This window comes from Salmo salar, chromosome 10 (genome assembly GCF_965601325.2).
Source record: "Salmo salar chromosome 10, fSalSal1, whole genome shotgun sequence".
NCBI classification, from domain to species: Eukaryota; Metazoa; Chordata; class Actinopteri; order Salmoniformes; family Salmonidae; genus Salmo; species Salmo salar.
Genome location: NC_138300.1, coordinates 32,148,176 through 32,161,766, shown reverse-complemented (window position 1 = coordinate 32,161,766; position 13,591 = coordinate 32,148,176). Strand labels below are relative to the sequence as shown.

Sequence of the window (13,591 nt, the reverse complement as noted above, 5' to 3'; positions counted from 1 at the left end):
TGACCACTGCTCTATAGCAACATCCAGGGAATAATTGAGTATAGAAGGTTTCTGTGTCAAAATCTTAGGAGACTTTGCTCAAAGATTTACTTTACTGAATATAGCCACGGCTACTGTAACTCAGGGGAGAGAGAGAGGGGGGTGAGAGAGAGAGAGAGAGAGAGAGAGAGAGAGAGAAGGAGTGTGTATATAGGTGGGCACAAAGAGGCTGGTGTGGGTGTGTGTGGTTGTGGGTGTGTAAAGGGGTGTGTAGGTGGACACAGAGAGTCCATTTACATGGAGATGACATAATCACCTGTTGACCCCTTGTACTGCCAACATCTGCTTTATTAAATACCCTCCTCTCTCTTTTTCCCTCCTTCCCTCTAAGAAATCGGAATACCATTCATGCTTGCTTTGTGCATCTGTGGATGTGTTTGCATTTGTGCTTGTTTGTGCATGTTTAATATTCATGTATTTCCTATGTCTGCCTGATGACAAGAATTACATCCAACAGCAGTTACAGTCCATCAGTAGATTTCTCCAAAGTGATGTTGAACTTAATAGTAAGGAGATCATCTCTCCTATTCTGTTCTCTAACTTCTTGGCCTGCTGGATGGTGTGAATGTGTGTGTGTTCCTGTGTGTGTACAGTATGTGTTGTCTCTGTCAATCCTCTTCATGTCTGTTTCAGATAACAGGATGTTTTCAGATTTATGTCTGAAAATATCCATCGCTGATTAGAAATGATAGAATATAATTTATAACCAAACCCACTGTGCTTTTTTTATTAATAAAATATTTTATATATTAGATTAAGAAAACAACTCTATTTAATGTATTTTGGGAAAGCAGAAGATTTAATTTCCCCACAAAGATCCTCCATTTGGAACAGCATCTAGGCTAAACCAGATTATTATTAATCCTTCATGTTATTGTTAATCACAGATCTCCCCCCTACGCATCCAGTCTGTCAGAGAACGGAATGAGAGCATGGAAACAATTCAACTGTCTTCATTATTATCTAACACCTCCACATATCGGATTTACTAAAACTAGCTTAGGACCTTCTAATACCCTGTACATTTCATCATGAATATGCCTGTGGAAGTAGATCAGCCAGGTCACCCGTGATACAAGTCAGTATTTGACGTTCATCCATGTCTGAGGAATCGTCCACTAGAGGCAACAGTGAGTGTTTATACCATCAAGTAGGCTTGGGTTTTGCTTTGGGCATTGTTGACGGGGATGGCGGATTGGCGCAAGCATCTGCCTCTGAGAATCTGCCTTTTAATCATCATCTGCCTATGATTCCAAAGGTTGCAAGTTAGAATCCAGCGTTAGACAGTTGTTTTTGTTATTTTTGTTTTACAGCTATCCCAAACCTTAACCATTACTTTATTCATTCAGCATTAATGCCTAACCTTAAGAATTTGGACTTAATGCCTGAACTTAACCCTAACCTTAAAAATTCAGACTTAATGCTTAAACTTCACTTTGAAATTGACGTTTGGAACAACCTCGAAATTTGACGTTTGAGAAACGTGGATGAACGTCTAATTCTGATGTGAGACTGTGAGAGCTGGTAGATTAGATGTGTTTAGACTGGTGTTGTCTTCTGTCTGGTCTGAAAAAAACCATGTTAGATGGATGCAGGTGAGTGGTGGAAGGTTATGGTACAATGTCCTCTCAGAACCTGGGTTCTAACACCACACTGTCCTCTCAGAACCTGGGTTCTAATACCGCACTGTCCTCTCAGAACCTGGGTTCTAATACCACACTCTCCTCTCAGAACATGGGTTCTAATACCACACTGTCCTCTCAGAACCTGGGTTCTAACACCGCACTGTCCTCTCAGAACCTGGGTTCTAATACAACACTGTCCTCTCAGAACCTGGGTTCTAACACCGCACTGTCCTCTCAGAACCTGGGTTCTAACACCACACTGTCCTCTCAGAACCTGGGTTCTAACACCGCACTGTCCTCTCAGAACCTGGGTTCTAATACCACACTGTCCTCTCAGAACCTGGGTTCTAACACCACACTGTCCTCTCAGAACCTGGGTTCTAATACCACACTGTCCTCTCAGAACCTGGGTTCTAACACCACACTGTCCTCTCAGAACCTGGGTTCTAATACCACACTGTCCTCTCAGAACCTGGGTTCTAACACCACACTGTCCTCTCAGAACCTGGGTTCTAACACCACACTGTCCTCTCAGAACCTGGGTTCTAACACCACACTGTCCTCTCAGAACCTGGGTTCTAACACCACACTGTCCTCTCAGAACCTGGGTTCTAATACCGCACTGTCCTCTTAGAACCTGGGTTCTAATACCACTCTGTCCTCTCAGAACCTGGGTTCTAATACTGCACTGTTCTCTCAGAACCTGGGTTCTAATACCGCACTGTCCTCTCAGAACCTGGGTTCTAATACCACTCTGTCCTCTCAGAACCTGGGTTCTAATACATCTATTTAGTTATTTTCAGTTGTCTTCAGAGAACTCTCTCGTCAGCTGAAAACAGACTTTACTGCAGAGAAAATGACATTGCCTGTTACTGACTCAGTCACACATGCTGCCGTCTCCTCAAACACACATGCTCTGCCAAAGTGTGATGTCAACTCCTCTGAGCCCTGTCGAGTTCACTGTGTATGTGTGAGTGCAAGTTACACCCATATGACCTAAACATCCATATGACCTAAATACTTACAATTACAGTACTTGAGGCCTGTTCGCCAGGGTGTCTGTGTCTGAATGAAACTGATGGTGGTGTCTGTACTAAGACATTTTCCCTTCAAGAAAAGTATAAACACTGTCTTTGAAAATGGGAGGTTCTTCACTTGAGTCCAGCTCCTGTGCCAAGTTAGATGTGCGTGGAATACTGTACTACTTTCGGTAACACGTCACTTAATGTTGTTCAATCATGACACATCCATAACAGTGTTGTCAATATCTTACCACACTATGTCATAATGTTAAGAAATATATAGGTCATGACAGGCAAATATACTTTTTAAGTTGCTCCAATTGACCTAAGCTTTTATAACATTGTGGTCAAGTTTTGAAACGTGTTATGACACTTAAAGATGCTCTTTAGACACTGTTATGGAGTTGTCATGAACAACACTGTGTTACCCTATTACCTTATATGTTACCCTATTTTCCTGAGACCCAGTTGAGACATGAAACTAACACTACAGATCATCAATATACTGTAAAACCATAGAGTCAAGACAGGACTCCACACAGTTGTGTTCATAATGGGCTTTTTATTTAGAACCACATCTAGTAGAGCTAAGTACATTTAGCAGGACATTTTTTTTGCTAATATTTATTTTATACAAAATGAGACAATACAAAAATACTGATAGTGAATTTTAAGAAACTTGTAGGTGTGTTTGTTTTCAATGTGTATTAAAAAACATACTATCACAAATCTACAATATTTTAGTTAACTAAATACAAAAATCTGTCAATCAATGCTTTTTAAGCAGCACTTGGTAGATAACACAGGTTGTGGTTTCATAGTGGACAATAGCTAAACATAAGAAATTATATCTTATACAGTTAATTTTAGTGAACTATACATTATTTATATATTTATAAAATGAAAAGGGTTTTCTTAAATGATAGGACGGACTAAACGTGATTAGAAAGTGGTGATGCTGAGAAGATGTCTTAGGTTCTGTCCAAAATGGCACCCTATTCCGTATCTAGTGCACTTATTTTAGCAAGAAGAGCATTCTACAGGGCAGGGTTTCCCAAACTCTAGCTCTAGCACTACACAGCTGATTCAAATAAATCAAAGTTAGATGATGAGTTGGTTATTTGAATCAGCTGTGTAGTGCTAGAGCAAAAACCAGAACGTGCACCCGGGTGGGGGGCCCAGGACCGAGTTTGGGGAACCCTGCCATAGGCAATAGTGGGCCACTTGAGATTTCCCCTAAGTAAACTGAGCTGTAAAATAAAATGGCTGATGGGGATAGGTTTGTTAATTACATCACTGGACTAGCACTGAACATGTTAAAGATCCATCATAGCAGAAAATAAAAATATTCAATCCACAGTTTTCTAATATTCTCCGGACAGGGTCTCATCCCTCCATCCCTGGCCCTCTCTGACACACACGTACGCAAACATAGTGGTACACACTCTTGGCACAGACAGTGGTGTGTGTGAGGGGGGTTCATGCTATACACACTACCAGGAGGATTAATTAAAACAAACACAGACACAGACATAATCACACAAGACATGCAAACCCTCACACACACACACAAAACACAGTGACACACAGGACACATACTGCCAATGAGTGATTGGGTGGGCCAGAGCCCCTCCCTGCCAGCGGAAAGAGCCCCTATCCCATAATAATGTGACAGCTTAGCTGTCAATCAACCCTACGTCCATGGCAACAGACCACACCTCCACCTATGCAGCTAATCAGATGGCAGCGTGGCACAGCCACACCCCCACACCGAGTGACAGGTGGCTGAGAGATATTTACCTCCCCCTCCCTCCATTCTTCCCCACCTCCCCCAAACTAATACTAATCAATATCTCTCCTTTACCCTCCATCGTTCATGAAACCCTTCTTCATCTCACCCCCTCTTTCAGAAAACATCATCTCAGGTTAGGCTACTCAAAGGGGCAGTTATAAGAGGCTTGTTGAGCGGACAACTAGACTAGTCTAAACTTCTATACCTGGAGTTAGAAGCTAGAGGTGGATTTCATTAGATTTTTATAAGGATCTTTTTTTGTCCTCATTTGGACTAATATTCCAAGAGTCCTTAAATGTGTCTGGTTCCTCTCCAGGTCTCTTCCTTCTGTTGTAGTAGTCAGTAGCTGGCATTGGACAAGTTAACTAGTTATAGGTTAACTTCAACCTTCTACGTAAGCATCAACAAGCGTTCTTATAGCTGGTCCATCTGGTGATGAGTGGTGATAATCGACAGTAAACTGGATTCTAGTGCTGTAAGTTATTCTACTCTATATTGTTACTCACATACTAGATGTGTCATGTGCTAGTAATATTGCAGTAATATAGTTCCTATTACTAAGGAAGTTGTTATCCTATGTCAAGGCCTCAGACAGAGACAGCTAATATGTCTGTCTTTTTCTCCTTCATTCATTCATTCATTCATTTATTTATTTAATTTTTTTTCCCTTTGTGTGGATACATTGTGTTCCGTTTCAACAGCTCTGCACGTCTGTCTGTCTGTCTGTCTGTCTGTCTGTCTGTCTGTCTGTCTGTCTGTCTGTCTGTCTGTCTGTCTGTCTGTCTGTCTGTCTGTCTGTCTGTCTGTCTGTCTGTCTGTCTGTCTGTCTGTCTGTCTGTCTGTCTGTCTGTCTGTCTGTCTCTAACTTCTTGTCTTTTAGCTTTTGATTCTTTTCTTTTTTCTCTAACTTGGGCTCAAATCAGAATAGTAGTAATAACAATAGTAGTAAAGAGTCTGGATAGTGGTTTCTGCAGGGCAGGACTCAAATAAAGCACTACTCCCTAAGTAGTGCACTACTTTGCACCAGCGGGTGTGATAAGTAGTGCACTATATAAGGAGCAGAGTGTGATTTGAGATGCGACCATAGTCTCTCTGGTCGCTACATTCTACTGTCCAATGGGCGGTGAGAAGCGCTGTGATAGGCTCCTCGGTCAGGGGAAGGGGCCTGTCTCACACCATGTTGTGGTGGTTGTTCCGCTCGATGATGTCAGCAGGGGGGAGGAGCTCCTTCTTGATGGGGGAGGGAGGGGGCGAGGCAGGCTTCTCCTGCGGCTTGAACAGGTCAGATACATAGAACACCTGGGTGGGGGAGAGAGAAATGTTAAAGTACTATACCTACACATAATAAGCAGCTAGAGTGAGTAATTTGACCAGAGGAAATTACTGACTATGGCTCACAGTGACAGCCCTACATCATCATCACCATCATCATCATTATTAGGACGAGAACAAAGGGAGCCAGGCTTAAGATGGGTCTCCTTTACTCACCCCTTTCCTCAGCCCTCTTTCCAACCTCTTCCTCCCACTGTCTCCCCCTGTCTCCCCCTCAGGTAGTGAGCTCACTGTACACTAGCGTGGGACTTGAAAGGCAGAGGGAGGAAGAGAAACCGAATGCCAGCTTCTTCCTGAGGTCATCGCTCTCTCCTCTCTCTTCAGCCCTCTGCTCCCTCCCCCCTCACTCCACCCTCTGCCTCCTCCTGAGTCTCCCGAGAGGGAAGGAAGAGATATGGGACTCCTGATGACGTCATTGGCCAAACAGGAAAGCGGACAGGTTGGGCAGGAAGTGGGCCTATGGAAAAGGCTCTTAACAACAGCATAGTCTCTTCCCCTCTCATTCTCTCTCTAATTCTTCCCCTCTCTCCTCTCCCTCTTTCCCCCTCCTTCTCTCCTTCTCTCCCCCTTCCTTCTCTACACCTGCATTGCTTGCTGTTTGGGTTTTAGGCTGGGTTTCTGTACAGCACTTTGAGATATAAGCTGATCTAAGAAGGGCTATATAAATACATTTGATTTGATTTGACATCCAAACAGGCTGAGCTGATGGGGACAGATATAGAGGTCATGGGACAGATTCCAGACAGCCTGCTGTCAGAGCATGACCTTTAATGACCTTTACTAATGACCTTTGACTGAGTCATGCCATCATTATAGGGAGACCCATAATAGACCCTGTCAGCTCAATAAAACATAAAGATCACTAGAACAACAGGCCCTGTGTGTGTCTGTGTGTCTGTGTGTGTCTGTATGTGTGCGTGAGTAAGTTCGTGCATACAAATGTGAATTCATATATGCAGTGTGTGTAGCAGTGTTGTGAGCAGAGTGGTGAATGCTATCATACAGTGTTTCTGACCACTACAGTTAAAGATGTGGGCAGCATTCCAAACCGCTGTTCTCACAAGGACGTAGGCATCCAATCACAGCAGGCCTTGTCCACCTGCTGACCTCTAACCCCTGACCCCTGGCTGGCTGAGGCCTCTCAGCACGAGGCTTCCTGTGCACACACTCACACACAAGCACGCACGCACACAAACACACCACCTCCCAGCATATTGTGTAAGAAATGCAGACTCAGCAACAGACACCAGGGGAGGGAGGACTGTGCGCTCCTTAATGTGGCCCTACTGTAAACATGCCAGTGGAACATTTAAAGGGGGGATACTGTCTCAGGGAAGTCCTCCCTTCATCAGATCCCTCCATCACTGAGTACAGCCTGGGACAGGTATGTATTTTCCCTACAGAGATTGCCATCATACTATAGTTTTTAAGAACACTACCAGTCATATTTAGAGTCCTCTGTCACACAATGTGACTCATGAATACACTGAGTCAGACAGGACATTACATCGTGATATGGCAGGAAGTAGGTGAGTGTGCCTAAACCTAACAGGCACGGCTCGACCTCTGGCTACTGGTGTACAGAGAACACAGTGCCCCACACAAACTACCTGCCCTCCAGGACACCTACAGCACCCGATGTCACAGGAAGGCCAAAAAGATCATCAAGGACAACAACCACCCGAGCCACTGCATGTTCACCTCGCTATCATCCAGAAGGTGAGGTCAGTACAGGTGCATCAAAGCTGGAACCGAGAGACTGAAAAACAGCTTCTATCTCAAGGCCATCAGACTGTTAAACAGCCATCACTAACACAGAGAGGCTGCTGCTTACATACAGACTTGAAATCATTGGCCACTTTAATAAATGGATCACTAGTCACTTTAATAATGGCACTTTAATAATGTTAACATATCTTGCATTACCCATCTCACATGTATATACTGCATTTTATACCATCTATTGCATCTTGCCTATGCCGCTCTGTCATTGCTCATCCATATAAACTCAACAAAAAAAGAAACGTCCTCTCACTGTCAACTGCGTTTATTTTCAGCAAACTTAACCTGTTGGGGCTAGGGGGCAGTATTTGCACGTCTGGATAAAAAAAATTACCCGATTTAATCTGGTTACTAATCCTACCCAGTAACTAGAATATGCATATACTTATTATATATGGATAGAAAACACCCTAAAGTTTCTAAAACTGTTTGAATGGTGTCTGTGAGTATAACAGAACTCATTTGGCAGGCAAAACCCTGAGACATTTTCTGACAGGAAGTGGATACCTGATGTGTTGTATTACCTTTAAACCTATGCCATTGAAAAACACAGGGGCTGAGGAATATTTTGGCACTTCCTATTGCTTCCACTAGATGTCACCAGCCTTTACAAAGTGTTTTGAGTCTTCTGGAGGGAGATCTGACCGAACAAGAGCCATGGAACGATGATGGCCCATTAGACACCTGGCGCGCGAGTTCATGTTGGGTACCCTCGTTCCAATACGTTATAAAAGAGAATGCATTCGTCCACCTTGAATATTATTCATGTTCTGGTTAAAAAAGGCCCTAATGATTTATGCTATACAACGTTTGACATGTTTGAACGAACGTAAATATATTTTTACCCCTCGTTCATGAAGTGAAGTCCGGCGGGCTTAGATCATGTGCTAACAAGACGGAGATTTTTGGACATAAATGATGAGCTTTTTTGAACAAAACTACATTCGTTATGGACCTGTGATACCTGGAAGTGACATCTGATGAAGAGAATCAAAGGTAATGGATTATTTACATAGTGTTTTCGATTTTAGATCTCCCCAACATGGCGGCTAGTCTGTATCGCAACGCGTATTTTTCTGGGCGCAGTGCTCAGATTATTGCAAAGTGTGATTTCCCAGTAAGGTTATTTTTAAATCTGGCAAGTTGATTGCGTTCAAGAGATGTAAATCTATAATTCTTTAAATGACAATATAATATTTTACCAATGTTTTCTAATTTTAATTATTTAATTTGTGGTGCTGACTTGAATGCCGGTTATTGGAGGGAAACGATTTCCTGAACATCAACGCCACAGTAAAACGCTGTTTTTGGATATAAATATGAACTTGATAGAACTAAAAATGCATGCATTGTCTAACACAATGTCCTAGGAGTGTCATCTGTTGGAGATTGTAAAAGGTTAGTGCATAATTTTAGCTGATTTATGGTTTTGGTGACGCCTGTCTTTGAATTGGCACAACATTACACACAACTCTTGTAAATGTACTGTCCTAACATACTCTAAATTTATGCTTTCGCCGTAAAACCTTTTTGAAATCGTAAAACGTGGTTAGATTAAGGAGATGTTTATCTTTCAAAGGGTGTAAAATAGTTGTATGTTTGAAAAATTTGAATTTTGACATTTATTTGGATTCAAATTTGCCGCTCTTGAAATGCACCTGCTGTTGATGGAGTGCACCACGGGTGGGACGCTTGCGTCCCACCTAGCCCATAGAGGTTAACATGTGTAAATATTTGTATGAACATAACAAGATTTAACAACTGAGACATAAACTGAACAAGTTCCACAGACATGTGACTAACAGAAATTGAATAATGTGTCCCTGAACAAAGGGGGGGTCAAAATCAAAAGTAACAGTCAGTATCTGGTGTGGCCACCAGCTGCATTAAGTACTGCAGTGCATCTCCTCCTCATGGACTGCACCAGATTTGCCAGTTCTTGCTGTGAGATGTTACCCCACTCTTCCACCAAGGCACCTGCAAGTTCCCGGACATTTCTGGGGGGAATGGCCCTAGCCCTCACCCTCCGATCCAACAGGTCCCAGACGTGCTCAATGGGATTGAGATCCGGGATCTTCGCTGGCCATGACAGAACACTGACATTCCTGTCTTGCAGGAAATCACGCACAGAACGAGCAGTATGGCTGGTGGCATTGTCATGCTGGAGGGTCATGTCAGGATGAGCCTGCAGGAAGGGTACCACATGAGCGAGGATGTCTTCCCTGTAACGCACAGCTTTGAGATTGCCTGCAATGACAACAAGCTCTGTCCGATGATGCTGTGACACTCCGCCCCAGACCATGACGGACTCTCCACCTCCAAATCGATCCCGCTCCAGAGTACAGGCCTCGGTGTAACGCTCATTCCTACGACGATAAATGCGAATCCGACCATCACCCAAGGTGAGACAAAACCGCGACTCGTCAGTGATAAGCACTTTTTGCCAGTCGTGTCTAATCCAGCGACGGTGTGTTTGTGCCCATCGGCGACGTTGTTGCCGGTGATGTCTGGTGAGGACCTGCCTTACAACAGGCCTACAAGCCCTCAGTCCAGCCTCTCTCAGCCTATTGCGGACAGTCTGAGCACTGATGGAGGGATTGTGCGTTCCTGGTGTAACTCGGGCAGTTGTTGTTGCCATCCTGTACCTGTCCCGCAGGTGTGATGTTCGGATGTACCGATCCTGTGCAGGTGTTGTTACACGTGGTCTGCCACTGCGAGAACGATCAGCTGTCTGTCCTGTCTCCCTGTTGCGCTGTCTTAGGCGTCTCACAGTACGGATATTGCAATTTATTGCCCTGGCCACATCTGCAGTCCTCATGCCTCCTTGCAGCATGCCTAAGGCATGTTCACGCAGATGAGCAGGGACCCAGGGCATCTTTCTTTTGGTGTTTTCAGAGTCAGTAGAAAGGCCTCTTTAGTGTCCTAAGTTTTCATAACTGTGACCTTAATTGCCTACCGTCTGTAAGCTGTTAGTGTCTTAGTGACCGTTCCACAGATGCATGTTCATTAATTGTTTATGGTTCATTGAACAATCATGGAAAACAGTGTTTAATAAACCCTTTACAATGAAGATCTGTGAAGTTATTTGGATTATTATCGTGTAGTGGAGCTGCAGAAGTGTTGATCTCCACTTTCTGGAGGATCGAGTTTTGAAATCAGTGGTATTAGAGTATGATAGCTAAATAGATGGAGAAAACACCTGTTTACAGATTACATCTTCAAACTAAGGGCAACCATGGCATGGCATCCATGACAGGGAGACTCATCCATCATGCATGTTGATGTATACAGGTAAGATAGTCTAACGTTAGCTAGCTACATTTTCAGATCTTACACGTTTCTCATTTTGACAGAAAGTGGTTTCAGTCAACCTAAAGTGTACTGTTAGCTAGCTATCTAACGTTAGCTGGCTGGCTCCCTAGCTAACGTTACGTGTATGACGTTATTACTTGTATCCCAGAACCGTTTGCTTTGCAAGTTAGAGCCTAATGTTAGATAGCTAACATTGAACCTGGTTGGTTAGCTCCCAGCAGATTCATGCAGGGTAGTAATGACATGATTTGACACTATGTTCATTGTTGTTTAACTAGATAACGTTAGCTGGCTGGCTCGTTAGCTAACGTGACATGTGTGATCTAATACATTGTTTAGCTAGTTAGGTTCATTGTATTAAGATAAAGTGTACAACACCCGTTGAATATGGCTGGTGTCAGTAAATGTCAGCAAAAAAGTGTAATGAAATTGTTGCCAGCAGAGCTGGTAAGGCTGTTTTCATGTAATTCAGAGGTAAACAAAACATTGGCCAGAGCGTCAACTGTGCGCTCTGAACGCTCAGAGAGCCAAAATGAGATGGGTGGGGCTAAACATAATGTTAAATTTCACTGCTATGCGGACGACACACAGCTGACAATTAATCTGGATGCTTGTACAGTCGTCTCAAATAAAACTGTGAAGGACCTCGGCGTTACTCTGGACCCTGATCTCTCTTTTGAAGAACATATCAAGACTGTTTCAAGGACAGCTTTTTTCCATCTACGTAACATTGCAAAAATCAGAAACTTTATGTCCAAAAATGACGCAGGAAAATTAATCCATGCTTTTGTTACTTCTAGGCTGGACTACTGCAATGCTCTACTTTACGGCTACCCGGATAAAGCACTAAACAAACTTCAGTTAGTGCTAAATACGGCTGCTAGAATCCTGACTAGAACCAAAAAATTGGATCATATTACTCCAGTGCTAGCCTCCCTACACTGGCTTCCTGTTAAGGCAAGGGCTGATTTCAAGGTTTTACTGATAACCTACAAAGCATTACATGGGCTTGCTCCTACCTATCTTTCCGATTTGGTCCTGCCGTACATACCTACACGTACGCTACGGTCACAAGACGCAGGCCTCCTAATTGTCCCTAGAATTTCTAAGCAAACGGCTGGAGGTAGGGCTTTCTCCTATAGAGCTCCATTTTTATGGAATGGTCTGCCTACCAATGTGAGAGACACAGACTCAGTCTCAACCTTTAAGTCTTTACTGAAGACTTATCTCTTCAGTAGGTCCTATGATTAAGTATAGTCTGGCCCAGGAGTGTGAAGGTGAACGGAAAGGCTGGAGCAACGAACCGCCCTTGCTGTCTCTGCCTTGCCGGTTCCCCTCTTTCCACTGGGATTCTCTGCCTCTAACCCTTTTACAGGGGCTGAGTCACTGGCTTACTGGTGTTCTTCCATGCCGTCCATGGGAGGGGTGCGTCACTTGAGTGGGTTGAGTCACTGACGTGGTCTTCCTGTCTGGGTTGGCGCCCCCCCTTGGGTTGTGCCATGGCGGAGATCGTTGTGGGCTATACTCGGCCTTGTCTTAGGACGGTAAGTTGGTGGTTGGAGACATACCTCTAGTGGTGTAGGGGCTGTGCTTTGGCAAAGTGGGTGGGGTTATATCCTGCCTGTTTGGCCCTGTCCGGGGGTATCATCGGATGGGGCCACAGTGTCTTCTGATCCCTCCTGTCTCAGCCTCCAGTATTTATGCTGCAGTAGTTTATGTGTCGGGGGGCTAGGGTCAGTCTGTTACATCTGGAGTATTTCTCTTGTCTTATCCGGTGTCCTGTGTGAATTTAAATATGCTCTCTCTAATTCTCTCTTTCTGTCTTTCTGTCTTTCTCTCGGAGGACCTGAGCCCTAGGACCATGCCTCAGGACTACCTGGTATGATGACTCCTTGCTGTCCCCAGTCCACCTGGCCGTGCTGCTGCTCCAGTTTCAACTGTTCTGCCTGCGGCTATGGAACCCTGACCTGTTCACCGGACGTGCTTGTTGCATCCTCGACAACTACTATGATTATTATTATTTGACCATGCTGGTCATTTATGAACATTTTAACATCTTGACCATGTTCTGTTATAATATCCACCCTGCACAGCCAGAAGAGGACTGGCCACCCCTCATAGCCTGGTTCCTCTCTAGGTTTCTTCCTAGGTTTTTGGCCTTTCTAGGGAGTTTTTCCTAGGGAGTTTTTCCTAGCCACCGTGCTTCTTTCACATGCATTGCTTGCTGTTTGGGGTTTTAGGCTGGGTTTCTGTACAGCACTTTGAGATATCAGCTGATGTACGAAGGGCTATATAAATACATTTGATTTGATTTGATTTGCTAAAGCTTAAGAAGGTGTGAACGATGCTGAATGGGTGTAGACAAAGAAGAGTTCTTCAATATATACCAAAACATTCAAAGGCCATTTTCACAAAAGTGAGTTTACAAGTTTATCAACTTTCAAAGCAGAATTACTTTCCTTTTGTTACTCAAAAATGCAGTGTATGATATACCATTTTGTAGCTCTGAGTCTCTACTTTTATCCAATGTAAAAAACGAAATTTCAAATTTTGCTACATAAGACCGAAACCAGGTGGTGAGTCACATTTTCTTAGCTTACAGCTTATTTGAAAATGTATTAAATTGTTTTTTTCCCTCAGCAAGCTACACACAATACCCTATAATTACAAAGTTTTAGAAATGTTTG

At 43.6% G+C, this 13,591-nt stretch overlaps 1 protein-coding gene across 2 annotated transcripts in view; it reads right to left on the bottom strand.

Moving 5' to 3' along the window:
• Nucleotides 1–3,228: 3,228 nt before the first annotated feature.
• The window catches only part of LOC106560230 (phospholipid phosphatase 3), a 44,071-nt gene continuing 33,708 nt past the window's right edge, over nucleotides 3,229–13,591 (bottom strand). For both annotated transcript variants that reach the window (XM_014122871.3, XM_014122869.3), the window contains exon 7: nucleotides 3,229–5,777. In XM_014122871.3, coding sequence (XP_013978346.2) covers nucleotides 5,649–5,777 — 129 coding nt within the window. In that variant the 3' untranslated portion in view covers nucleotides 3,229–5,648. The remainder of the gene's footprint in view (nucleotides 5,778–13,591) is intronic.